At 40.6% G+C, this 26,448-nt stretch overlaps 1 protein-coding gene across 4 annotated transcripts in view; it reads right to left on the bottom strand.

The window, feature by feature from the left end:
• MIA3 (MIA SH3 domain ER export factor 3) overlaps positions 1-26,448 on the bottom strand; it is a 27,451-nt gene extending 1,003 nt beyond the window's left edge. Inside the window, exons 1-28 of one of the 4 annotated variants that reach the window (XM_062571560.1) lie at positions 26,301-26,448; positions 25,576-25,709; positions 19,983-20,069; positions 16,011-18,957; positions 14,748-15,029; positions 12,959-13,068; positions 11,481-11,612; positions 10,197-10,218; positions 8,425-8,513; positions 8,197-8,274; positions 7,961-8,071; positions 7,093-7,164; positions 6,778-6,882; positions 5,817-5,939; positions 5,584-5,707; positions 4,648-4,703; positions 4,476-4,566; positions 4,202-4,340; positions 2,857-2,958; positions 2,703-2,763; positions 2,547-2,582; positions 2,379-2,446; positions 2,007-2,104; positions 1,791-1,922; positions 1,513-1,581; positions 1,307-1,383; positions 1,082-1,159; positions 297-453 (exon numbers count right to left, since the gene is read on the bottom strand). In XM_062571560.1, coding sequence (XP_062427544.1) covers positions 297-453; positions 1,082-1,159; positions 1,307-1,383; positions 1,513-1,581; positions 1,791-1,922; positions 2,007-2,104; positions 2,379-2,446; positions 2,547-2,582; positions 2,703-2,763; positions 2,857-2,958; positions 4,202-4,340; positions 4,476-4,566; positions 4,648-4,703; positions 5,584-5,707; positions 5,817-5,939; positions 6,778-6,882; positions 7,093-7,164; positions 7,961-8,071; positions 8,197-8,274; positions 8,425-8,513; positions 10,197-10,218; positions 11,481-11,612; positions 12,959-13,068; positions 14,748-15,029; positions 16,011-18,957; positions 19,983-20,069; positions 25,576-25,709; positions 26,301-26,448 — 5,728 coding nt within the window. Of the gene's footprint in view, positions 1-296; positions 454-1,081; positions 1,160-1,306; positions 1,384-1,512; positions 1,582-1,790; positions 1,923-2,006; positions 2,105-2,378; positions 2,447-2,546; positions 2,583-2,702; positions 2,764-2,856; positions 2,959-4,201; positions 4,341-4,475; positions 4,567-4,647; positions 4,704-5,583; positions 5,708-5,816; positions 5,940-6,777; positions 6,883-7,092; positions 7,165-7,960; positions 8,072-8,196; positions 8,275-8,424; positions 8,514-10,196; positions 10,219-11,480; positions 11,613-12,958; positions 13,069-14,747; positions 15,030-16,010; positions 18,958-19,982; positions 20,070-25,575; positions 25,710-26,300 lie in introns of those variants that run through there. The other 3 variants (XM_062571561.1, XM_062571563.1, XR_009957840.1) reach the window with 3 other exon arrangements.

The raw sequence follows: 26,448 nt of genomic DNA, 5'->3' as shown, positions 1-26,448 counted from the left end.
GGGGTGGGTCACTATCACATGCAGACTCCGCAGGCCATGAATTATATTCTAGTGCCTTTTGGCAGCTGTTTTCCAGTTTAGACTTAACAGGGAGAAACATCTAGAAACTAAGGAAGCTTTAAAAACAAAACAAAATGAAAAAAACACACACAACTTGTCCAGACCTACTGGGCAAGACAGGTAGCCCTCATGAAGAACAGGAAGGAAAGCTGTATGCTAAGAGAGAGCAGATTCTCAGTTCTGCAGTAGGCGTCTGAGTAGGAGATCAGTTTCAGCACAAGGGAATGGAACTATACCTAGGGGCCCAGGAAGAGGGCGAGGCCCAAAGTGCCCACGGAGAGATGCTGGTGGAGGTCCGTATCGAACAGGTGGTGGAGGTGGAGGTCCCATCACTGAAGAGGTCATGATAGGTGTCCCAGGGAAAGAAGGTGGGCCTTTCGGACTAATACTAGCCTGTGCAAGATTAGGTTAATACTTCAATGCATGACTCACTGCATCAGAGAAATAATGACACTGCTGAACACAACGATCACTCACCCAAACACCAAGAGATGGAAGAAAAAATATGTTAACCAAGTGGAAAACAGAAGTCACTGCACCTTCACTGCCCCTTTGCACAGAATGTTGCTTACACTACCTAGGAGTGAACACTTAGTCCTCCTGGGAGGACATTTTATCTAAAGAGCATTTCCATCCCTTTTAAAGTGTCCTTGACCACCCCTTTGGGCCTCAGAGCTCCCAGAACAGCCAGCAACCCTCCAAAGGTGAAGGGCCTGGCTTCTTATATTACATACGGAATAATGCTTAAATACCACAGGTAAGACAGCGTCTTAGGATTACTCTTGTAGTCACTCCAAAGTGAAGTGTTTGTCTGCAGTCCTTAACAAGAAAGATCTAATTTGCTCCAGTCCATGAAAATGAGACAGCAATTATTCATCATTAAAGAGACCTTTTGAGTTAAGAGGTATAAGCCGTTGGTTAGTTTTGCAGAGCATTTTGTTACTTGCAGTCCAGAACACCAAGCCTGTTACTCCTCTCCACCAAAGCAGAGGAACACCATTTTCAGCCTGTGAATACTCACTGTAGCTGGTTCAATAGGTGAAGATGAATCAGTAGTTACAACACAGGGGGCTTCAGACTCTTTGAGAGTAGTGGGCTGCTTTTTTTTTTTTTTTTTTTTTTTTGGTCAGCAAATAAGGATAGTGACAGGATACACACAAGACAGAACATAATACTGTTAAAAAAGCAGGAAGTACAGTAAATCATGTATTAGAAATGCTTCCTGAAGTAGTTTTTTCCAGCTTACCACTCCATCCATTGTTGCAGAAGGAGAGGAGGTTCTTGGCGCAGTACCAATCAGGGATGCTACCACAGGCCCAAGATCTGTAGAGAGAGCCACAATTGCATGCCTTACCATGCGTTGGGCAAAAGGAACACGTTTTTTCAAATTTCACTTCTGAAGTGAGAGAACAACCGTGTGAGTTGCAGTTGGCTGCACGCCACATAACTTACCAGGGACAGACATCCTTCCAGATAGCTCTGGTGGCCTTCGTGGAGCAGAGGGGCCATCTACCACTGCACCTTAAGGGAAACAAGAACCCCCTAGAGCCTAACCAACACATGCCCGAGCTATTTCTATTAAAAAAAACAAAATAAACAAAAAACCCAACATGTTTATTATAAAGCCGGTATCAGAACATACACTACCCCCAGAATCAGACCAGAACTTAGCATTCTTGGGATTTTAGCATGAGAGATACTGATGACAGAAAGGAAACTTCACTGCTTACCAAATTCACCTCTTGAGCCTTCCCTTCGAGGAGCAGAAAGGGGACGACCAGAAACTTCAACCATCTGTGTGGGGGAAGGATTTCCTCCACTCACAGGTGATGGGCCAAAAGAGCCATCCCGGCTTAAGGGCCCTACACAAAAGAAAAAACAGTATTTGATTTACTTCTCTAGCCTGACTCAAAGACCAAAGTTTAGGGAAAAACAGCAGCATTTACCTCTTCGTGGAGGGACCTGGCGATCAGGTCTGCCTGGAGTTGGCTTGACAAGTAAAGGTCTTTGAAGCATAACAATTTTTTGGTTCACTTCTATTAATCTAATTAAAAAAAAATTTTTTTTTTTCAAATAATAACGTGCAAGTTATTTGTTATGATGTAACACTATCATAAACAAGCTGCATTGTGAAACATTAGAGCTTTTCACCAAGAGAATGTATTTACACCATCAAAACAAATTAACCAGTTTAAAATTAGTACTCGGATGTGCACGGCACATTCCAGGCTAACGAGTACTTACATAGTTCATGCTTCTCTCCTAAGCAGCACAGGGTATGTTCAAAAAGCAATACGAATGATCTGTCCTGTACTTACTTTTGCCTCAGGTTGGCTGCTTCTCTTTTTTCTTCAGCTAAAGCTCTCTCAGCAGAGCGGGCAATAAGCTGTTAGGGGAAAATATTGCCAACTGAATTAACTGCACCAGCCTGAAGCTAAATGCAAAGTGTTTGCTTTATATAGTCAGAAAAGGAAGAACATCCTTACCCAATTGTCATGTGCCTTTTTCTCATGAGCAGCAATCTGAGAAGAATTTAAGTGTTTTAGCTTATTTTTCCCAAAAAATAATATTGCCAACAACTCACAACAAAGCATTAAAAAGAAGTAAACTGTGATGCAATAATAAGGAAGCTGGAAATTTACCTGATTTTTGTAAGATCTTTCTGTTTTTTGCAATTCTTCTTCCATATCTTGAATCCTTTGCCTGTCAAGAAAAAGCGGGAGGAGAAGGGCTTAAGTGAATTTTCTTCAACAGCTAAAATAAAGGAAAACAACAATCTTAAGAAACTGAAGTTACTTGTAAACTTTCACTTCCTCAATGGCCAGCACTGCTTTTTCATCTGCAGCAGACAATTTCTGCTCCTTCTCCTGGCGCTCATACTCTTCCTGGGTCAGTTTTCTATATAGAGGGAAAAAAAGTGTACATATGTGTATGTATACACACATACACACATGTATGTATGGACACACAGCCTTTTTAACCGTATAGTTCATTACTACTTGCACTTTTAATATTTTGCTAGTGGTATCATGTCTTACAATAGCTATCCCATAAAAATGAAACCATTAAACTAATACGTTAATTATTGCTAATAACCAATTCAACATAACCCATTTCCTTAGCTACACATGGAAACAATTTTCTGTAAAAAAAAAATCTGGGAAATTCTTTCATTCAAAACAAAAGGTAGCAATGGGCAATGTAACTTCCTAAAAGTTTTGGAAAGAATATAAATCCTTCAGTTACAGAGGTCAAGAGGAAGTTTTTCATGAAAGGTGAGTTATCCTTTACCTCCCTATTATGTGTTTACTACATCAGGATGCTGAGTAAAAAGATCAGTCAGCTTCACTTTTGAGCCTCAACACTTTAATTCGTTCCAACCTTGTGCTTCGGCCCAAAACTCACTTGAGCTTTAGAACTTTCAACTGCTTCTCTATCAGAATTTCAATTTACTGGAAGAATTTTTTTAGATGAAAATCTGAATCATATCTCAGATTTCTCCCACAAAATTGAGATAGTGTTATAGACAAGTTAATAAACAAGTTTATTTTTATTAACAAGTTTATTTTATTAACAAGTTAATAAAAACAAACGAGGCATGAATACAACTGACATACACAGCTAGTTCTTCACTCCCAGTAATTAACTCATTTCAGCTATTGCTATGAATCCAACCTTAACTTAGTCCTTTGAAAAATGCAAAAAGCTCACAAGACTAAAATAATAAGTTCCTACATTACGAAAGTTAGAGTCATCAAACTGAGGCACGGAATAACTGAAACAATCAACGGTCACCATTTTCTCCTTGTCATTTTTAAACAAGACACACCGACCACAGAGTTTGCAGACCAAGCTACTTGGTCTGAAGTTTCACCTGTTTCCCTCCAAAACTTTTTTTAGGCTAGAGACAATATTGGGGGTCAGGGGAGAGTTTTTGAGAACTTGTGGAATGGCAAAAAGAAAAAAGAGAAAAAAAAAGGAGTAAAAAATTTGGGCTAGGTTCAATCATACTGAAGCAGTAGCTATCACCACTCATTCAATACAACCTGAAGTCACTTGTGCCTACTGAGCAAAAATCAGCAGGCACAACAGTGCATGTCATACAATATGCTCTCTTGTAGAAAAATAATGGAAGGCTTACTTCTGGAGTGCCATCTCTTTCTGCTGGTAAAGTTCATTGAGAATCTCCACTTTCTGCTGTAATGTTTTACATTCATTTTCCAGTCGAGCTTTGGCTGACTGCAGCGAACAGGAGTCGTGTTCTAATTTTTTTATTTGTTCTGTTAGAGAAACAAGGGCAGGTAAGGAAGTCAAGGGAGTTGCTATGAGAACTGTTATGCCGCTAAAGTGTTCTAATGTTTCTTTTTAAACTACAGACAGAATTTTACAGCAAGCAATTCTTTTGCTAAGGCTACCTTCTAGCTCATGTCTTGCTGTTACTTCATCACTCAGTTTGGATTGCAGAAGATCTCTATCTTCTTCAACTATGGATAACATAGTTTTTACCTGAAAAGCAGAGCAAGAAGTTTATCATCGTAGATACAGTAGTAATGGAGCTGCATTTATTAGATATTTTGTGCAGCATACCCTTGAGACATCCATCATTTGCTTTATCTGAGTCTTCATCTTCTCACTCTCATTGTCTAAGAAAAAAAAAAAAAGTATATTTTCCCCCATTTCTTAACCTTAATTCCCCAGAATCAAAAGATATTAAAAACAGCGTTCACCACTTTTTAAACTGGCATAAGTTTCTTTACATGTTGAAACAAAGGGGAAGCGGGGGAAAAACATACAGTAGTAATTTTCTGATATTGCAATTCAAAGACCAGCACAACAGGACTAGAAGATTTATTCCAAAAGGCATTCAGAAGGTTCTTTTCTGTCACTGCTAGCCACCACACTAACGTGAATGCAGTATCTGCTATTGAAAACAGTATTTGAGAATCAAGAACTGGGAATTTCCAGTCCACAGATGATGTAAGGTTAAAAGAAAAAGATGAAGAAGAAGAAAAAAAGAAGAAAAAAGAGTCTTCAAAACCAGAAATTTAGCAAATATTAATCACAGGAAGGATTCTACATGTCCTAAATAGTTTTGAAAAGTTCTATTTCAGTCTTTCAGACTTAAAAAATGTGATTATCTAAAGTAGTTACATATGCTGAGATATCCACGGTAGTTCTACAAAAAATAAACCTAGCATAACAACAAAGCTGAGATTCTCAGATTTTGCAGTGGTCTTACCTGCTAATCTTTATGCCCTTCATCTCTATAACTCTGCCATTACATTTACAATACACCTAAACATGATTCTGAAATCAACTATGAGCCTTTTAACCATTTTCTCCCCTTGGAGTTGGCAGGTATTTTGTGTTCTTTGACGATTAAACCTGTCAGTCTCTTAACTCATTAGCAGCTACACGCATAGATTCTCCCTGTTCCTCACAATACAACATGAACATACCACCTTTATTATATGCTTTAATCTATCATATGTGTTTAATAGCCAACAAGTAGGATTACTGTACCTGGTAACTCTCCATTGGCCAGGTCGTCTCCTGTACTCCATTCGTGCCCATCATCATCCTTCTTAGCCTCAGAGGCAGGAGCTACATCAAGCTGCTTCAGCTGCATAATGCAGTTAGTTAAAACCTAATGAAGAAATTGAAGGATCACTCAAGGAGAATTGCTCTGCATTTTGTAAAATATTCCACACTATTTTACAGTGTGTAATATTCAAAGCTTGTTAAAAAGAAATTACTTCAATTTCATTTTCCTTGTAGGCGAGTGCTTCTTCTATATCTTTCTGAGACTTCTGATACAATTTAATTTGCTCACTGAGTTCAGTATGTCTCTCACTCCAGCCTTCAGCTTCTTTTAGTAGCTGTATGAAGAACCAAAAAAGGGTGATTTTTTTGTTTTATTTTTAGTACACGATAGATGCAGTTCAAGTCTATTACTACCAGCTCTGGTGATAATTGATAACCAAAGGTCACAGAAAAAGCGTAAGCTTCACAATTATCACATTCACAATATCATTATTTTCACTAGGTTCACTAATTTCACTAATATCACAATTATCACTAATCTACTACGGAACTGGCTGTTGGAAATCTTTCTACAATTTATAGTACTAGGCACTTCTACAAATTTGATGTTTTTTCATCCAATATTCCAACATTAGAATCAAACTGCTCACATGCTTCAAAAAATAATAGGAATTAACTGCAATCCAGCGGCAACTAAACCACTTAAGTCCTTAAAATGACAATTACTTCATAAATGGAGAAAAAGAACAGGTATTTGCAATTGAGCTGTAGAAGGACAGTCATGATATTTCAAGGCTAAAGGGCCTGCCTATCTACCTTAGCTTCAGAACTGCTTCTTAGCAATTCCTTAGTGTGACTTTCTTCAGTTTCATCCCCAGATGGCATCTCCTGATCATAGGGACCATCATATCAATATAGATTTTCTATGAAGTTACTGATAAAAACTGAATCACTGGAACTGGCAAAGCTGTCATAATGGAAACACATGGTTCATTTGCACAAAAACCCTATTACAACAAGCAGTTTATCATAATACTATGAAATATGAAATTCTGACATGTTAAGAAACGGAGGAGAAAGACAGACTGAAATTATACTCACGAGAACTAGGAAAAACATCCAAACATTTCATTCAAAGAAGAAACAAATTTGCCTGGCCTGGGAATAACTTACTTGTTCCTTGCTCTTTTTCAGCCTAGCATTCTCTTCCTGCACATGATGTAGCTCAGATTTCACCTTTTCTTCATTTAGCTTAGCTTCATTAAGGGCTATCTGCACCTATGTATTAAACAAAAATGAGCAAAAAATACAAAAGTCAAACTGTAATGGAATAAGAGTTACCTATTGCTTGGTAACATATAAAGATAAACATGCACAAACAACCTGAAATTTGGCAAGCTATCGTCTGCTATTAGGTCTTAGACGTGAGTTTTCCCGGTACAAGAACTTGTACCTATGAACATTGAGAACATGTAGGTAATATTTTACCTCTGAAAGCTCTGCAGAATGCACACTGACAACCTCTTGAAGTTTCTCCAAGGACTTCTGGGTTTCAGAGATCTATATAAGAAAAAGATGAGCAGTGGTACATGCCTGGTACATGCCCTAGCCTATGTAATTATTTTATCTGTATATTTTGTAAGCATAAAAATAAATTCAAAGCACTAACCAATCCCTATTTAGAACAACCACTGGATTAGTAGCACAGTGCTGCCTTATCAGCAACATAAAACATAAAAACAAACTGGAGGTTAGAATCAACCTCCCCTCGTGACTCTGCCTGTCTGTGGCTAGGAAAGTTCCAAGTACATCTGCAGTCTAGAACCAAAGTACCACATCATGCTACTGTTATTAACAACAACTTTTGATCAAAACACCCACCACCAAAGAACTTGTTGGAACTTACCATTATTAGAACAAAACAAAAGGGGGTAGGGGGGAGGAAAACTGGAAAACCTACAGACAACAACAACAAGGGGCAGCTTAAAGAGTCTCTCTTACTACAGAACTAGGTGCTTCTTCTCAGCAAAAGAAAATTTCTCACAACAATCTCAAAGCCTCGGTCCATATTTTTAAGGAACTTCCCGGCTTTGGTAGAAAGTACTAGACCAGCCCAAGACTGGAGTACATCTGTTTATGTGTGAAGGCATATAACCACAGATGTTCATCAACATTTTACAGAATCAATATTAATTTCAGTTCATCCCAAGTTTAAAGGGGCCAATTCATTTCAGTTCTCCTTCTGAAGTGGTTCATCTTGTTTGCTCTGCCTCTATCTATTCACCCATCAGAGGGTGACTAGCTTTAAGGCACATAAGTTAAGGACAATATAAGACATCAGTGTGATTGCTCTTACCTTGCTCTGTTTCTTCTCATTCTGTTTTCTCTCCGTTTCAAGCATTGTGTGTAGGTTTTTTACTTTGTCACCAAGCAGACGATTTGTTTCTTCCAGCCCTTTGACAGTATCCTAAAAACAAAGGACACGTGACTGCTAAAGCAAGTTCTTTTATTAATGTCTTTATTTTCAGTACAACAATGGAATGAGTTGTTGACAATGGCCATTCAGTACAACAAGAATGAACTGTATGTTACCTTAAGCTCTGCAGCTTCATCTGAGAACACATTTTTTTGTTCTTGAGCCGCTTTCACTGATTCCTTTGCTTCCTTTATCTAAGTACAGAAACAATCAACAGAACTGAGAAAACAGTCAACACAATGTTCAATAAGAACAGAAAACTTTTAAAAATAGATGTTGCATTGACTGTGTCATTAAACCAAAAATAGAAAACTATGAGACATGATAAGAACACAGAATAATACCTTTTTATCATACTCTGATATCTTTTCTAGGATTTCTGTTTTTTCTTGTAGCAGGTTTTTAATCTTTTCAGCAAGTTGTTTTTCAGTCACTAGGAAGAAAAAGAAAGATTGCAGTAATTGTTCTTCCTGGAAGAAAATTCAGAGCTACCATTACTATCACTTCAGAGAATGTTTTCAAGTAGGGACAAAAGCACAAATCAGGATACTGTCAGTTCCCTGGCAATCAGCCCCTTCTGCAGAAGTCTAAGTATCTTGAGCTTTCATTTAAAGTTAGGACTCTAAACAACTTGAGACAGGTAAGCACCAAACACTGACACAAAGCATATAACTCTTGCACCTGCTTCATAGAAGCTAGTCACAGAATGCACACTAGAGCAGACTGAGGTGCTTGCTATACCTAGATGACATATGTTCAAGGGAAGAACTGCCAGTGAGGATGTCAGAGCACCCTCAGACCTGGAGCTCTGAGACTCAAGGAGATGCAAACACCTTCCATAACAACCAGTTCTTTCTACTGTGCTGAAACCAAGACTTCAGTAAGCAAAGAATAGGACAAAGCTTTGAAAGATCTACTGTGAACAGAAAGATGCTGTCAGCTAGCAGATGGCATCACTAAGCCTCAAAGATCTGCACGCTTTTCTAACAGACACTGTTTCTGGATCTCACAAAGGGTTGTGATCAAGCAACAATTTTCCAAGGCATACATGTGTTTCTCCATCTAAACAGCTTGCCAATCAATCTTTTGGATTCAATGCTTAACATAAATTACCTTATTGCAAATTAATTTAGAAGCAGCATCCAATTAGCATTCTTTTTCCAGCCCCAAACCGCCCCCATATTTGACCGTCCCAAGCCCCATTTGCCTCACAGCAAAGCCTGCAGCTCAAACATTAGTTGTTCCAGTTGCTCCCTACAGGTTGCAATGGCAACTGCTACTCCTCCTTCCTCTCCCACATCAGGGCTTTTGGACTACAGGATTCCCATCCCTTGCTGCTCTGCTGAGAGGAGAGGCAACAATCAATTGCTGAGAGATACAAGATTGTTCTCAGCAGTTTAAATGAGGCATGAATCCCTGCATTAACTTGGTCTCCAGACTTTACTACTGTGATGAAGAGTGGATAATAGATTTTACCAGTGGGGTTCCAAATGAAGTCTGTATTTTAATGTATTTTATCACTGTTAATAAACTATTTCAGATAGGGATTTTTATAACAAAATGAACTTTATCATGCTTGAAGAATACTTGCTCTTAGCTTTCGTAGTTTCTATGCTCTAATATACAAAACAATATTTTGAAATAAAAAGAGGATTAAACGTATGTTCTTCACTTTTTTATGAATGGCTGCTAAGTAGTATTTATACCCTCAAGATTGGTATTTTTCCTCCTGAATATTTATTTTACAGCAAAGAAATAGATATTGCTTTTTGCAAGAAGGAACAAGCAAAAGCAGATTCACCATTAGTCAGAACACCAAAACAAACTCTGTCCCACTGCCACCTTAGCAGGTAATCAAAGGATGACATTTAAGTTTCATAGAGTGGACAAGTTTCCTTGCCCTTATCTTTAATTTGCAGATGTGGGCTGCATCATTTCTCCTCAGGCAACCACATTCCATAGCCTTAGCTTTAAACGTATATCATCTATAGGCCTTACACTTAACATTCTCCTGGAAAATGAGGGTAGATTAACGTTTGGTCATCAGAAAATGTTAAAAACTTGTATAGGCATAAACATAAGCATCAAGTACACTGAAAAGTACAGAGAAACTCACCTTGATACATTCTACTCTTTACCTATGGAAAAAAAAGAAAAAAGCATTTAACTGTAAAGTGGTAACTGAAAACTTTTATTTGTTTTGCCTACAAGGAAAAACCGTCATCACTTATACATGGATTAAAGAAGCATATGGAAAGTTCTGAACATCCATCACTGCCAACAAGAGTGTTGAATAACACTACACAAACAAGCTTAAGCAGTTTTCTAATAAAAGCTTCTAGGTTAATGCCCTATCTTTGGTAAGTAAAGGTCTGATTACTCTGGCACTAAAAGGATACAAATAACAGACCTCATCCACGTTCCCATAAAGAACATCAATCCATTTTTAATCAGATAACAATCATGAACTTTCAAATATGAATGATACTTGCACCTCACTTTTGTTTCACCATTTAAAAAGGAAGGTATGTTTGCATGGCCACTGCTCATTTCAAAATAAACGCCATTAAAGAAGAAATGCAGAAGCTATTCTTTTTCTTGTGTTACATATTAACAGCTTTTTACATTTGAAACTGATCTAGTTCATTAAATATCAGAGCTAGAGAAATGAAAAAACATATTGGTGTTGTTCCAGATAATATTTAGTTTTAATATATTTTTATAAAGCAAAGAAAGTATTCTATAGTTTTCAAGCATATATCATCAATGAACTTGACAACTGAAAAGAATTCATCTTAATTGTTTTTCATATATTCATTCCCAAGGCAATACACTGATAAATTTGAGAGGTGGGATTTTTCTTGAACAGAAAATTATCTGTGTAGAGAAGAGGGTAACAAATGCAAACTGAGGAACAGATTAGGGAAGGGGCTCTGCAGTCAGAAGGAAAATAAGGTTCTTAGGTTTCCAGATGTGGTATCTGCAGTTAAAAGCAACTGAACAACATAGTGGTGGTGGTGTGTGTGTGTGGGGGGGATTAACTGCTTGTTTTGGAGATTGTTAGCAGTAGGCTCAAAGCAAAAGGGAAGGCATCTCATCTAAAAGACATACTGACTCTTTCTTCAGCCTTCTGGTTTTACACCACACTCCCCTATTTTGCCTTGGAAACTGACTCTTACTAAGAAATTAACAGCTAAATGGAACACTTTCTTAATTTGAATAACTTCAGTTATTAAGCCCAGCATTAAGTTTGTATTAATTATCTAAATGGAAAAAGTAAAAATGCAGAAGACTAGATATTGCTTCGACACCAGCAGTGTCGAAGCATAGTTTAAATCATACAAAAAACCCACTCAGTGAGTTAAATATCAGCAGGCTTGCAAGTACAAAGCATACTCACTGAAAGGCAGGTTCTCCAGAAGATTATAGCGAGTGTAGCAATTCCCACTAAGGCAGTGATAATGATAGGCTCCCATGGAAGTCCATGGAAATCAGGCCCAGGACGGATATCCTCAGGCAGGGCAGCAACCAACTAAAAACCAACAATGTTGACAACTATGATATGAAATATGTTTTAATTAAATACTCAGGTAAAATGTGTAGTCTGAAAAATGTATTTCTTGCTCTCAATAAAATCAGAGAACCATCTAGAGCTTTCCTGGGTCTGTCTCCAAATGCAGTAAAGAACATTTGAAGAGAATGAAAAAATACAAACTTAAAATGAAAACCAAAGCAAACCACAAAGCAGTCTAGTGCCTGCATTACTATGCAAGAGTATGAATATCTGAAAGACACCTGCCAGTAACAATCAGCAGTCAAAAAAATAGGCCGTTATGTCAAAATAAGCTGATGTGACATTTTGCGTTAGAAAACACTAACAGTTATGAGATACATTTCAAAATAAAACTGTAAGGATAGAAAAATATTTAAAGAACAGCTTCACATCTGGACGTTGAAAACAATCCAGTGAAAATGGCTTCAATCTTTTCCCAAGTATTAAGCTCACAAGTCTCTCTCTGAAGACCATAAAGGTGCTGGCTGCAAAAAGGTGCAACTACCTGGTACAGGTATGCTGATATGGAAATGGCTCTTGGTAAATAAACCGTATGACATGCATCACAGAAATTGCTCCCTCCTCCTTGGTCAGAATTCACACAAGCACAAAAATAAATTTTGGGCTCCCAGAGCCAAATCTAGGGCTGCCAAACCTAGGAAAGCGCTCTTATCTTAGCAAACACCCTCCCTCCCAAAGTGTCAGGGTGCGACGAGCTGCCACACAGCAATTTCTCGCCACGTTTACAACACAGACGCCTCCGCTCGCTCGGGGGCTGCCCTAAATCGAAGTTAGGGGTGAGGAAGAACAGCTCCTTGCTGAGGGTGGGGATGAGCCAGCGCACCAAGTCACCCGCCTCGGGGACACGGAGCAAGGCCCGCCTCGGCCCTGCAGGCTCCGTGTCCCCGAGGCGGGTCACGCGGTGCCTCGAGCCCGATTGGGGGCGCCCCGCCCCGCGCCCCCTCCCCGGCTCGACGCGGCCACCCGCGCGCCCGTTAACGGCTCCCAACGGCCGGCGGCGCGGGAGGGCGGACCCACCCGGCGCGCGCGCCCCCTCCCCGCCGTTCACCTGCAGCACCGCGGCGGCGCAGCCGCGCGCCGGCGGCCCCACGAGGCGCGCGCCGGCGCCCCCCGCCGCGGGCTCCATGGCGGCGCCGGCGTCCCCGGCGCGAGCCCAACTTCCAAGAACACGTCAGCCCGGAGCGGCCCCCGCCGTCACCCCGCCGCAGCCGGCGAGCGCCCGCGTCATCGCCGCGCGCCGCGCCGACCCGGAAGCGGCGGCAGCCGCGGCGGCCTCCCGCCCGCCCGCCCGCCCCGGGACTCACCAGCTGCGCGAGCGGCCGCAGCCCGTCCTTGGCCGCCGCCACCGCCTCGCCGAGGGCTCCCCGTGCGGCGGCGCCTGCCTCCGCGCCGGCTCCTGCGCCGTCCTCGGCGGCTGCGGGCAGAGGGAGAGCGGCGTTCACCCCGCGCGGCCCGGCCGTGCCGTCCCGTCCCCGGCAGCACCGCGTTGCGCCCCCCGCCCCAGCGCGGCCTGCGGACAGGGGGAACATCTCCCTCTCTGCTGTCAGTGCCCTCGGAGGCTACGGGGAGCCGCACCGGCACCAGGGGGCCCGCGGCCTTCTCTGAGGTGAGATTCCAAACTGCGGTCCCTGTTTGTCCAGGGCGTTGAAGAAGAGGCAGAAGCGCTCAGAAACAACAGCGGTCCTCTGCTTGAGTTCATTAGAAAAGGTGCCGTGAAGAGGGACAAGGATACAGAGCTCTGGTTGCTTGCCCCAGCCTACGTCAGATGCGTACTTCTCACTGACTCTTAGATCCCTAGCCAAAAGACCCACCTCAGCCTCTAATAAACTCAGCACTGAGCACAGTGCAAGAGTTTTAAATCATCCTTATTTCTGCTCTGTACTGAAGATTGCCTTCTTCCCTCGCTGCTATTGTTGCCATGAATTCACATTAACAGATTCAAATAACCAGTTGCACAGCCTGATGCTGTACTGTGGAGCTGCCATAACGAATGGTGCTTCAAACACCTGCCTTATTTCCTCCCCAGCATTTCCAGCAAGCTTCATTGGAACTGCTGGCAAGCAACATTTAATCACAGTTAATCTGATGTTACCATGAAGGAAAGGGAAGAACACCTGACTGCTTAACCACATACAAGTAGTTCGCCAGCCATTTAAAATTAAGTATGTACCTTTACATTCAACTTAACCTTTCCCTTAGGACTTAAACTTCCTCAGAAGTGCTTGACTATGGGAATGGAGGTACCAGACCTTAGTAAGATTCTGAGGCTAACAAGACATGCCTAAATTTTGTCTGAATCCTCAAAGAAATGATTTGTTAAGTGGACAGTGATCAGAGATGAATGCAAACAAAAGCTGAGCTTGGCAAAAAGAACAGCGTCAAAGCCAGTTTCATGCCCGAACGGAACCAGGGACGATGGCAGTAACAGGAAATCTCCTACCTCTCTGTCTGTGGTAATGACCATTCAGCACAGCTCAGCACATGTACCTCCAGAGGAAGACAACCCGAGTTAATTTCAGTCCTCAGAGGAATCAAATCAAACCTCTCTCTCCTACTCCAACAAATACCTTAGCCAGAAACTACAGTCTCACTTGAGTGGAGCTACACTCCATCTTTCCTGGAAAAGTAGTTTTGGTAGGAATATAGTCCAGAGCCACAGGTTAAAAAGAGAGGCAGAAAAGACAGAGCATAATTCTACATCCTAATGGTTAGATCATCAATCTCTTCTGTAAGAGGGAGGAAACCTCAGTGTCTCCTTCCAGTGCTTTCTGTTTTTTTTTCTTCTTTTTAAATGCGCTACTGTTGTGAGACACAAGCCACCACCCTAGCACAGAATTCTGATGATGGTGCTTAGAAAAGAACTTTACTTTTCTAGTGCACAAAGGAAATGGAAAAAAAAATCTGTCTATTGAGATCAGTGTAAGCTAGAAATACTGGCACTAGAGATTCTGTTTTGGATTACTGAAAAAATGTTAGAATTATAGTGCATATAATGAAAACATTAGTGAAAAACCTCATTATTTGCATAAAAGAACCAGTCAACTGTACTCATCAAAAGCAAAGGAAGAAAACAACAAATTTCAAAAGCTTTACCTGCAGCAACGTCTTCCTTGGTACTCTGTTCTGAATCAATTGACCCAGAGGAAGCGTCTGCCAGTGGCAATCTTCTTTTGTTGTCGTACCCTTCCTCAGCATCTCCGTTATCTGAGAAGCTGGCCTCTTCGTGCTCAGGCGGAACGTTAACTGCTTGCTCATCCTTTTCAATAGGCAGAACTGGCCTCTTATCTTCAAGTTGCTGAAATACCCGATTCCTCTCATCGATGTCATTTGGGTTCCTGAAGGGAACACTGTCATATTCATCTTCTTTTGCAGCATCTATAGCAGACAGAAAGATCGTGAATTTAACATTGAACTGGTATGTATTTCTTACTAGCAGCTGTCTCCAGCTAAATACTGCATTTGACAAAGACTTGCTGATACTTTTAAACACCAGCTTATATGTTGCTTCCAATATATTCTTAGTAAAATTTCAGTGTCATCTAATTAATATTGATATGGAATTTATGCAAGGTATTGATCACTGACCAGATAGTGAGTTGTTTTCATTGTTGGTGATATGACTTTATCAGAAAGTACATTTATTACTATGCAAAGAGCCTTGCTAAGGATCTATCTTAGTGCCTTACACATTAATTAGAAAAAAAACAGCCAGTTTATAGCAGACTAGTGCTAGTTCTTCTCTCTGCCAGAAGATAGGTTTGCTCAGTTTCTTCTATTTATGCTCAGTTTTATGAATGTGGACAAAAATATGATGATAGGGACATCTGAGATTTTAGGTTGTACCTTTTTAGTGTCTTAATTTTTATTACTCACTGCACATCTTAGAATGAAGTGCTAGTTTGAGGGGAAAAAAAAGATCTCTAGACCCTGTAGAAAATTGAGCACATGCTACAGATGTGAATTTCCATTTTGTGGGGTAAAAGGGAAGGAGGAGACCTGAGTGGCTCCTTCTAGACTTACCTATCCACTGATCCCACTTCCTTATGCAGAGGCTGGCCCGTAAGAACAGACATGCAGAGCTCAACATTTTCTTTCTCAGGGCCACGCATCACCATGCCAAAAATTGCATCAAAAGTCAGCAAAAACCCACAGAGCCTCTTCCAATTCTGCTTCCTCAACCCCTTCTTAAAGTTTCTCTGGGTTACATAGCTTGGTCTGGGGCAGGGTTTTACTTCCATTTAATCTATTCATTAACTAGCTTGTGTTTAATGTTTTATTATTTTTCTGCAAACACAGAACACAAAATTATCACAAACTCCCCAGAACAGCCATCATGCATGCATTTTAACATCTTACCTTCATGATGGAGCTGGTTATCTTCTTCCTGTTCTAGAACAGCTGCAAGTGGGACACTCTCACTAGCAGATGAGTATTTGCTCCTTAGAGAATATATTAATTCTTGAATATCATCCATCAGTGCACTTTCTTCATCGTACAAATCCATCTCTTTCACCACCTCCTCTTTATTTTCTGCCTCTCTGGAATCTAGAGCTTTTCCTACAGCATCCATAATACTAGATTCTGAAAATTCAAGTATCTGGTCCAAAGCTTTTTCTATATCTTCATTATTATGACTTGCCTTCTGAGCAAGCTCCAATTCTATCTTCATATCCTGAAACATGGCTTCTATCCTAACCACATGATGGAGCCCAAGGTACTTTTGTAAGCGTGCTACACGCTTTTCATCAAGGAAATCCCTCATTATTGTGAGCTGTTTCACAGACTCACCGTAGTCTGATATGATAGTGTCATTTGTGGTTGCTGAGACATTAGTGGGGCTGGGGAGACGTGCAGACTGCTGGTGATCATTTTCTGTGTGCTCTAAATTTTGCATCTCTTTTGAGTCTTTTTGTGAAACAGCCTCTGAGAGAGGTTCTTTCCTTTGGTTAAAGTCATTGCTGTCTTCTGTTTCAGAAGGTTTGAAATTATGTTCTTCCACAGCTGATGGTTCTTCAGCTTCAGAAGACTCCTCACCACCTTCCTTGACATGTTCCATTTCATCCAGTTTAGAGTCTTCCCTGACTTGTATGTCGTCCTCTTTGTTCCCAGTCTCAATTGTATCTTCCATGCTGATCATTTTCTTTACTTCCTTAGAAAATGCATTTGCTTCCTCTCCCATTTCATCAGTTTTGTAACTAGGATTAGCAGTTCCTGAAATAGCTTCACTTAGTGTTTCTAATTCAAGATTTGTACTTCTAATATTTAGTTTATTACCTTGTATGTTTGCAAGTCTTGATTGTGACAACTTTGCACTTGCAGCATTCTCATCTTCCAAAAGCTCTTCCTCTGCTTGTTTCAGATCAGGGTCTTCCTCAGCATCCAACTCTTCAGACTGGAATTCTTGTCTTAGTGTTTTTTCTCTAGCTGAATATGTGCCACTGTCTGAACCCCCATCCTCAGTATGATTAATTCCTTGCTGAGTAAAATTCTCTGTATTAGTATTCTCTGGGGCACCTTTTGATTTTTCTTCAGGGGAGCTTTTCTGAACGCTTTCTTCCAATACTGTTGCCTTGCCAAGGCTTCTTGAAAGCTCTTCTTTCACATCTGCCTCCGAATACTCAGTCTCAATTTCCCATGGCCTGGGTTGCTCAGCTGCTTCTCTAATCACATGCTGATGGTGTGGGTCTCCCTCTCCTGCAGGTCTTGCTTTCATGTTTACCCCTTTTATTTTAGGTTCTTCTTTAAAGAAAGTGGTTTTTGAATTTTCCTGATCAGCCTCCTCTACTTGTTTTAAATCTTCTTCGTGTTTCAAAACTTCTTTCTCCACAGCAGGCATTCCATGCTCTTTTAAGAGGTCAGTATCTCTCAAGTCATTTTGAGATGCATTTTGTGCTTCCACTGGTTTGGCTAGAACATCAACAGAAGGCTTATCCTCTGCTCTTCCTTTCTCATTTATTTTTTCCTGTAACATTTTGTGCTTTAAATCACTTTCCAAGATCTCTTCCTCCAAAGTCTCATCCTCAGTATTCTCCTCCTCTTCAGTTGTTTCAGCAAGTGGCACTCCTTCTGGATTTTTGTTGATGTCACCAAGGGATTGTTTTAAAGGATCTTGCATGCCTTTAATGGATAATTCATCTCCTAGACTATGGAGAACATGGGATTCAGACACAGATGTACTCTTTAGCTCTTCAGTATGTGATTCAGTCCCATCATCGAAGAGCTGTTCTTCAAACTGTTCAGTTTTATTTGTTTTTCCCTTTGAACCAGGATCACCTACAACTACAGGTTCCTTTCTAAGGAGCTCTTTGGAGAGGTACTCAAATTGAGGTGTTGCTGCTGCTGCTTCTCTTTTACTAATTAGCATTACCTCATCCTGCTTCTCCTTTGTTTCTACAGATTCAGACCTATCCACATTTATATTGTCATCTGACCTCCTGCTCTCACTGAAGGCATGCTCAAGAATTAATGTATCTGAATTATATTTTTTCTCATAATCTCTTTGGTTATTTAGCTCTGTAGCACCCTTTGCATTTTCATCAGGTTCATTTTGTGACTTAAAGCCATTGTTTTCATCAGCTTCTGAGTCCTCTAGGGGTACAATTTCTTCTGCCATGAATGACAGCAATGGGATTTCTTCAGATTGATCTGCAAAGTCTTGTTCCTCCTCTGTATAATGAGCATCAATGCTCAAATCTTCATTAAAATCATCTTCCAGTGATGTAACAAGGCTAGTCACCTCATCATCAGATACAACAGCATCAGCAGTGGAACCAAATTTTGTTTTCAAGTTCACAGATAGCTCTCTGTTTAAAAGTGTATAGGCATTGACTTCTTCACTCTCTTTGTCAAGTTGGCTGGTTTCATCCTGAGAAATACTAGTGTTTTTGGTATTTTCACTTTCTAGCCCTTTTAATTTCTCATGTAGCATTCCTTTCAAGTGCTCATGTGCAATTTGATCTCCCTGAGAGTTTTTTTCATGACTATTTACACTGGGGTCTCCCCCAGTATTTTCAGTTCCTTCTGTAAAAGGACTGTCTATTTCCTCTGTCATAGAGAGGGCTTCCTGGTCTTCCTCTGCGCTTAGCTCAAGATTGTCCATCTCCAAAGCATGAAGGGACTTTATTGTATCAACTTCTTCCATCTCTTCATCTCTTTTGGTTCCTTCAACTGTTTTTGTCCCTGGATCACTCGATTCTGTTTCCTCTTCATTTGTTAGAGTCTCTCCTGATGACTTCAAAAGCTCATCCACATTATAATTATCAAAATCATCCCTTCCACCATCAAAACAAACAAAATCTGTTTCCTGAAATGAAAAAAGTGCCAATCATAACAGATATTATTTTCTTTATTACAGTGATGAGACACAATCCATTTGGTTGGTTAGAGAGAAATACAGCGCCAAAGTAAGTATTATTAGTTGTGCCAGATTAACTGCTTGAGTCCTTAACCAAAACTGTCTTTGAAATCAGTGGGTGCTTTGCCCAGGAACCCATAAAAAAATAAAAAATTCAGGACTTCGCCTGTTCTAAGACCTCCTAGTGAGGAACCAAATGGAAGTCAGCAATGAAGCTGATAGTATTATCATATTATCACATGCATCTTTGAAATAAGAACAATTCCATTGCTAAATGACAATGAAGAATTCTTAATTGTATAGAGGGAAACCAACTTCACTGAGCTTATTTCATTAGCTAGTCCCTCCTCCAATAGCAAACTCCTCCAAGCAAGATTGCCCATTATACAATTTCTGAAAAATAAATTGAAAGTCATGCAAGCCACAGAATTCTATTTCATGATGGTCTGAATCTCTCTCCACATACAGGCCTTACTCAATCAATTCTGGAGTTATTAGCTATTAGTGCATGAAAACCATGTAATACAAAGTTGAGGGATCAACCCTCGAATCAAAGTGCTAATAGTGCAGCAGATTTTGTTTCTAATAATACTTTAAACTTCTCAAGTTTGGAAACAAATTCTGAATACATACCAGACAGCCTATGTGCAAGCCAGCTAGCAACATTTCTAGAGCTTACTAATTAGAGATATTCAAACAGGTTTTGTTAGGAGAGAAACATAACATTCAAAATAATAATAATAATAATTAGTGGCAACATTATGGACTCATGTTTACACACTCATCCACATACATATCTACACAAACATTCCTCTTTCCCTGACATGTATGTACATGTGTGCCACTACGTAGTTGCCAATTTACATGAAAATAACTAAGATTTACTGATACTCCTATTCTCCTCAGCAATTTTACTGAATGCTAAGGTAGGAAGTAGTAAAAAGTTTAATTAAAAAATAACATCCAAAACTTACATCTGTTGGTAATTCTAGCTCCTCATTGGTATAATTATGATTTATTTCAAGTAAATCCTTTGGAAAATATCCAAAATCACTTCCAACCTGCCCAAAAACAAAAGCAAATAAACAAAAGAGTTAAAGAAGCTGCTGAAATCATGAAATTATGAATGAAGTACATGTTTGAATCCTAATTACAGGCACTAGTCACAAATACATTATACTCAAGTATTTCTAAATGAAGTTTAACGCAACAAATAGAAGAAAATAATCAGCAATACCTTGTTTGTACAAGAGTTCTCATGGAAGTTTTATACATATAACCTTCATAACAGCTTTGTGAGGCTGGGAAGTTTTATTATTCCTGCTTTAAAGATTGACTTATGTAACAAATTATTAGGAAAGCTGGGAAAGAAACCCAAGCATTCTGACTCATATGCACTTTATTTGCTAATCTGTACTCTCCCTAATACCATAGTTGTCTCAAGTATTTTCTTAATTAGTAAGCAAAAGAGAATCTTTGACTAGTAAGACTTACCTCCTTGTAAAATACTATTACATAGTAATAATATTGTAGCCTGTAAATTTGCTCATTTTGTAGTTTAAGGGAAAAGTATTTGAGCAGAATTTAGGAAAATACAAAACTGTACCCAAGTTAATATAATAATCTACAACCTGTTTGCGAAACACACCCTCTGTGCAAATATATTATTGATCTTTACTGACTATTGTGAGTAACAGTTAGTTGCAGGTGGCTATCTAAAAGTAAGGCAACAGCTGAGTGGAAGACAAGAATACCTCTTATCACTCACTGGATAAGATCTACACAGTAATGCTCTCACTTGATAGTTCTGACAAGTGCTGTCAAGAAGCCAATATTAATAGCATGCTATCAGTACTCAGGTTAGATAATCCAGGCAAACAGAGCCTGGCAAACACACCCAGAAGGGTAGGGAGTTCCTAGAGGACCAAAATGTCCAGGAGAAGAAAGTGTTACTCGTTTCCTGAATGTTTTGTTATAGGAGGAAGACAACTGCCAATTTTCTTGAAGTTTATTTGTGAAAAGCACTCAAAGACCAAATTAAAAACACTCGTATCAAAACAATTAGGGAAGCCAAGTTTTGTTACATGGATGTAACTGAAACCAGTTAATCTTGGCTGAAGTTTTCTGAATTTACAATGGCATAAAGAAGAGAAAAATCTTCTCCAGTGGATAAGAGGTATTAGTACTTTTTTGTTTATGCAAGCAAAGTAAGTACTGATATGCTGTGGGATTTGCATTCACATCTGCATTCTATAGTCAAGATTTCTAAAATTAGTCATAGGAGGGGGAACCCCCTCCAAAACAAAAAACATTAACTCCTTCCTCACACATATACACATTTTATAAACATGCAGCAGACTGACAACTAATTGTTAATACTGCAATTCTCTTATGGAAAAGAGATCCAGTATGCAGTTTTTATAGTGCAAAACAATTCTTGGGAATGGAAATTAAACTAGACAAGCCACATCAAAAGCTTATTCCTATGTTACATACTACAGTTCTATTCTAAACTGACAGATTTCTCTCCACAAACTTCTATTAGTTTTAAATGATCTTTGCAAAAACAAAAGCCAAAGCTTTCAAATAGCCTCCTTACGGACCAGTCTCTGTGACTACCATTATAATTAGGCATCACAATTTGGAATGGATTTAGTGTAATCCAAGCTGCTGACTTCACAAGTCCTCTGCAGTGACCCAATTTGCAACTTACATGGTTTATGACCTATGCAGGACTTGCGTGCCCAAAATTTTATCTGTTCCTCTCCCTATAATTCCTACACTGTAAGAGAGAAAAAAAAAGTCATCTTTGTACCATTATGCAGGGAAAGGAAACATTTTTAATTCTGTAGGTACACGATAGAGGCAAGGCAATATGCATGCCAAGTAACAGGAGAAGAAAAGGTACATCCCTCAGACCACACAGGAGACAGCTTCGCTCTCTTGCCAGCTACAACACCCCAGGGAGGAAAGTGAGCGAGCGTGGGGTGTGTATGTACAGCATCTGTCCCCACTTGTGACAGCAGCCAGCTGTTGCAGATTCACTAAGCACCACTGACCAAGAAGCCAGTCTCTTGCTCTACCTACCTTGCAGATAAAAAAAACAGGGAGTTTGGAAAACAAGATATTCAATGTGTGTTCTAGTGATGTGGGCTAAGATTTGGAAAAAAAAAAAAAAAAAAAAAAAAGCAGGAGGGCTCTCATCACAGGTGACAAAAACTGTCAAAACTGTCAAAACATTGGTCCAAGGAGGGGGTCATTTCTAAGTGCTAGCATTGCTCAGAAAGCACAAAAACAATAGGAACAAATCCTCTGAACCAGTGAGTCTTCCAGACATACTCTGTCTTCTGATCTACTTTAAGTTAACTTCGCCTTCTTTCCTTTCTGCTATGTTCTGTATGAGCTTTTGGAGGGAAAAAAAAAAACGAAAACAAAACAAAACTTAAAAAGGTGATCAGCAGTCAAGTCCATTTATTGAGGCTAGAAACTGTTTCTTCAATCATGCATCAACAGAAACAAAGTTCAGCTCTTTGCCACAAGGTAAAATAATAGTCTTGCGCAGCAAGAATATGAAGTGTCTTTGCTAAAGTGTTTATTTAAAAATAGCAATTTTTACTTGAATTATCTGAAGTAGTTTTGGACCCTGCTAAAGATGAGGGGAGCATGCAGAAGAATTGTATAATAAAGTCTGTATCACAAAACTTGATGACTTAAACAGTGCAAAGTGTGTGCTCAAAGAAGAGGCTAGTTTTAGAGTAGGACATGGAACACTAGGCAATGAAAGTACCAAACATGCTCCCTCTCTGCCTTTGTGAAAAACTTGAGTGTTTTTTGGACTTGAGATATTCATTAAATTTGTAACAAAAATCACGCAAAACATTGTCACAGCATTTGTCTTTGCAGTATTAACAGGGTTTGGATGGCTCTGCTAAAAACTGCATACCATGTAATATAAAGAATAGATATTATAGCTGGGTTCCAGAAATTTCACAAGCAAAATATTTACAGAGCTCAATGATAATTCTGCAAGCAATATTATACAAAGTATACAAGACTGTTCATTAAATAAGGATTCTGTTTTGTTAAAACAAAGCACATTTACTGGCACAGGTCAAAACTCAACAATAGCTTGAACAAGGCAGAGTGAATGTGGTAAGGCAAATAAAGCCTAACTCCAACTGCTTTAGATTTTCTGGCCTGGATGAATCCAATATTATCAGATCGTCTCCTTTCAGGTCAATAGTATTTCTCATGGCTGCTCAAAAATCAATTCCATGATTAGAGCTTGTATTTAGAACTTTTTTGGAACAAGCCCCAAGTTCCAGTAGTTCAAGCTTCTCATACACACTTTACCCTAACCTTTGTCCCAACTCAAGGGAGGATCATCTGTTAGGAACATCCATGAGTTAGTCATAAATAATCCCTCCATCTGCAAGGGAAAAATCAAAGCTTAAACATTATAGTAGAAATTCATACAATAATTTCAGACTATAGACTTTTCATAAAAGATATGATTTAATGACTTCCAATTTTCAAGAAATTGTAGTTGCTTAAGTTGGAGTTATCCCTGGATTTCAGTTTTTGTTATGCTCTAAGAAATGCTTTCCCCCAAAGCTTCAGCAAACAGAAAAAAGCAGTAGGGTCAGATGACACACATGAGCAAACATGAAGTCATGTGATGAGATTCCCAAAGGGGCTGCAGCAAAAGGCAACCTGACTTCCACTGAAATTTCTTCGAATGCAACCTCACAAAGGTAGCCTGTCTGTAATTTGCAAGCAACAGCCTCTTCCCAGCTCCAGGACTCCACATAGCAGGCACAGCTGGTGCATGTAAATCAAGTTACCCAGCTGAATCTGGCACATGAAGTCATATTGCAGGAGAGAGGGACCACTGCACTATCTGCAAGTGCATGACTGCAGGGTCAGTGGCAGGGTCAGGCATGCCAGTCCCTTATTGACCAGGCAAGGGTAGGCAGGTCTCACTGCTCTGTGGCACTTGCAGCCTGTTTGTTGCAGTGTTAGGACTGGTGCAGAAGCAGTCAGTGGAATTGGTGGTGGTGGTGTGGGGAGGAGGGGGATTCAACGTTCCAAGAGAAATATAGGAAACTCAGTAACACTAAATAAATAGGTGTTTTACAGTTCTTTCATACCTGCTAACTTCAGTTGTTATTTGCTAAAGTCAAAGCAAAAAGTACTTTTAACTCAAACACCTACATGTTGCATTAGCTCCCTATCAGTGAATATATTTAAACTGAGTATTAACTCAGTAATTACTGAAAACTTGTAGGTCTGATCTTACATCTTGCGAACAGAAGATTTAAAATTGGCCCCATGTTACTACCTTGCATCTGAAGAATTGTTCGCCATGAAAACCTGTACTATCTAATTATCCAGAATATTTATGGTACAGTACTTGTCAGAAGGGAATTACCCGCGTGATACAATTATACACTCTTCTCCTTTAACCACTTGCTGTAATTTTCTGGTCTCTTCTGTGCTGTTTTAATTGGATTTGACTCCTGCTGAGAGCCTGGCTTGTCCACACCCAGCCCAAGCAGGATAGAGAAAGTGATACATCCTGCTTTTCTCTAAACCACTAGTCCCACAATAAACACACAGGTGTGGCTTTGACCAGTCTAGACCACTGTCAAAGGCAGCATCTCCGGTAGCAGAGCAGAGTAAGAAAGGCTGAAACGAACAACTCTGACTCAAAGAACAAGGGAAGGAGAAGGGGGAGAAAAAAAAAAAAGGAAAAAGCGAGGGGAGGGAGGAACGAGGAGGTGGACTAAGCAACCTCCGTACTGCCAGAGTATTTGTGGGAGTCTCAGAAAAATAGTTCTTTCTCTGGGATAACTCAGAAGGGATATCTTAGAGGAGTTTTCTGTGGGAAAAACTGCAGGCTTACCCGCAGAGAAGCACTTGCCGAACAGACCTTCCCTTCACATTAACATCACCCTCTCAGATTGCTTAAAGGGGACGACTCAGTTAATGCCACTATTCTGCAAACTACTGCAATCGGTTACTCAACCTGAAAGATGGACTCTTAAAATCCAATATACCTTAATTGTTTTTGGTGTTACTAATTTTTTTTTCCAGATGTGCATTACAACTTAGATAAAAGGGGGAAGGCAGTAGCTGAATATTAGGATGAGAAATTTATTTAAAATAAACACATTGTTCAATCTTTAACAAGATTGCCCAGAGTGCACAAGTCATAGGTAAAAGCAAGCTCAGGATTAAGCTGCTCTAGATGGGAAGGAGAGCATAGCATCTACTAGGTAGTCAGTGGGCCATCAGTTACAGTGTTGCAATGTGGGGGTTTTGACACAAAAGAAGTTTCTTAAAGAAGCAACATTCATCACATACTAGCACATCCACCTTCAGAGAACTTAATGTTTGAAGTCTGATACAACCACACACTAACCTCGAGACAAAAGAGCATTCATATATCATTTGTTAAAATCTTAAAGTTTTCTCATAAGAGGCAAAAGGAAGAAGATGGAAAAAAAAAATTACCGAAGGAAGTGCCAACAAGATCAAATGGAATAAATGCTTTGCGGTACTTACACTTCCAGCCCAAAGCTCAGTTGATTTTCCTATTAGTTTGTAATATACGTACACAGCTTCTCCTTTCTTAAAATTTACAAAACGACAATCTGGACCTTTAAAATCCTGCATTGCTTTCCCTCGGCACATTAGCACTATGCAAAGAAGGGAGAAAAAAAAAAAAGTAGAGCATTACTTTAAAAAAAAAAAGGAAAAAAAAAGAAAAAAAGGAGGTCACTTTTTTTTTTTTTTTTTTTTTTTTTTTTTGTGTGTGTGTGTGTGTGGAAAGGATCCCTGCTAGTGAGCAGGGAAGACAACCTCTCTGCACGCACAGCTTCCCCGGACCGGGTCAAGGGACGGGAACGTAACCGAGAGCGCAGCCGGGACCAGAAAGGAGCGACGTTCCCAAGCCGCCGCCGGCGGCCGGGAGCTCCGCGGGGCGCTCGGGGCTGCGCCCGAGCGGGGCGCCGCGAAGCCGGCTGCCGACCTCACGCGCGGGCGGCGGCCAGGCGGCTGCTGCCGGCCCTGGCGCTGCCCGCGCCTTTCTGCGGGGGAGGCGAAGCAGCGGGAGCGACGCACCTGGCTCCGCGGAGCCCGAGCGGCGGCGCCCCGACCCGGCCTGGCCCGCGCCATCTGCGCGTGAGAACGACGCCGCGGAGCGCCGCGCCGACCCCGGCCCCCGCCCGCCGCGCCGCGGCGGCAACAAGTCCCCGGCAGCGCCCCCGGCCCGGCCCGGCCCCACTCACTGCTGCACTCGGGGTCGGCGCAGCGCTTGAGCTCGGCGAAGCGGCGGCCCAGCTCGGCGCCGAGCGGCCGCGGCGGCAGCAGCAGCAGCAGCAGCAGCAGCAGCCCGGCGAGGAGCGGCCGAGCGGCCGGCGGCGGCGCTGCGGCCAT

This window comes from Rhea pennata, chromosome 3 (assembly GCF_028389875.1).
Source record: "Rhea pennata isolate bPtePen1 chromosome 3, bPtePen1.pri, whole genome shotgun sequence".
Lineage (NCBI taxonomy): Eukaryota > Metazoa > Chordata > Aves > Rheiformes > Rheidae > Rhea > Rhea pennata.
Note: the sequence above shows the minus strand (reverse complement) of the source record. Positions and strands in the feature narration are given on the sequence as shown.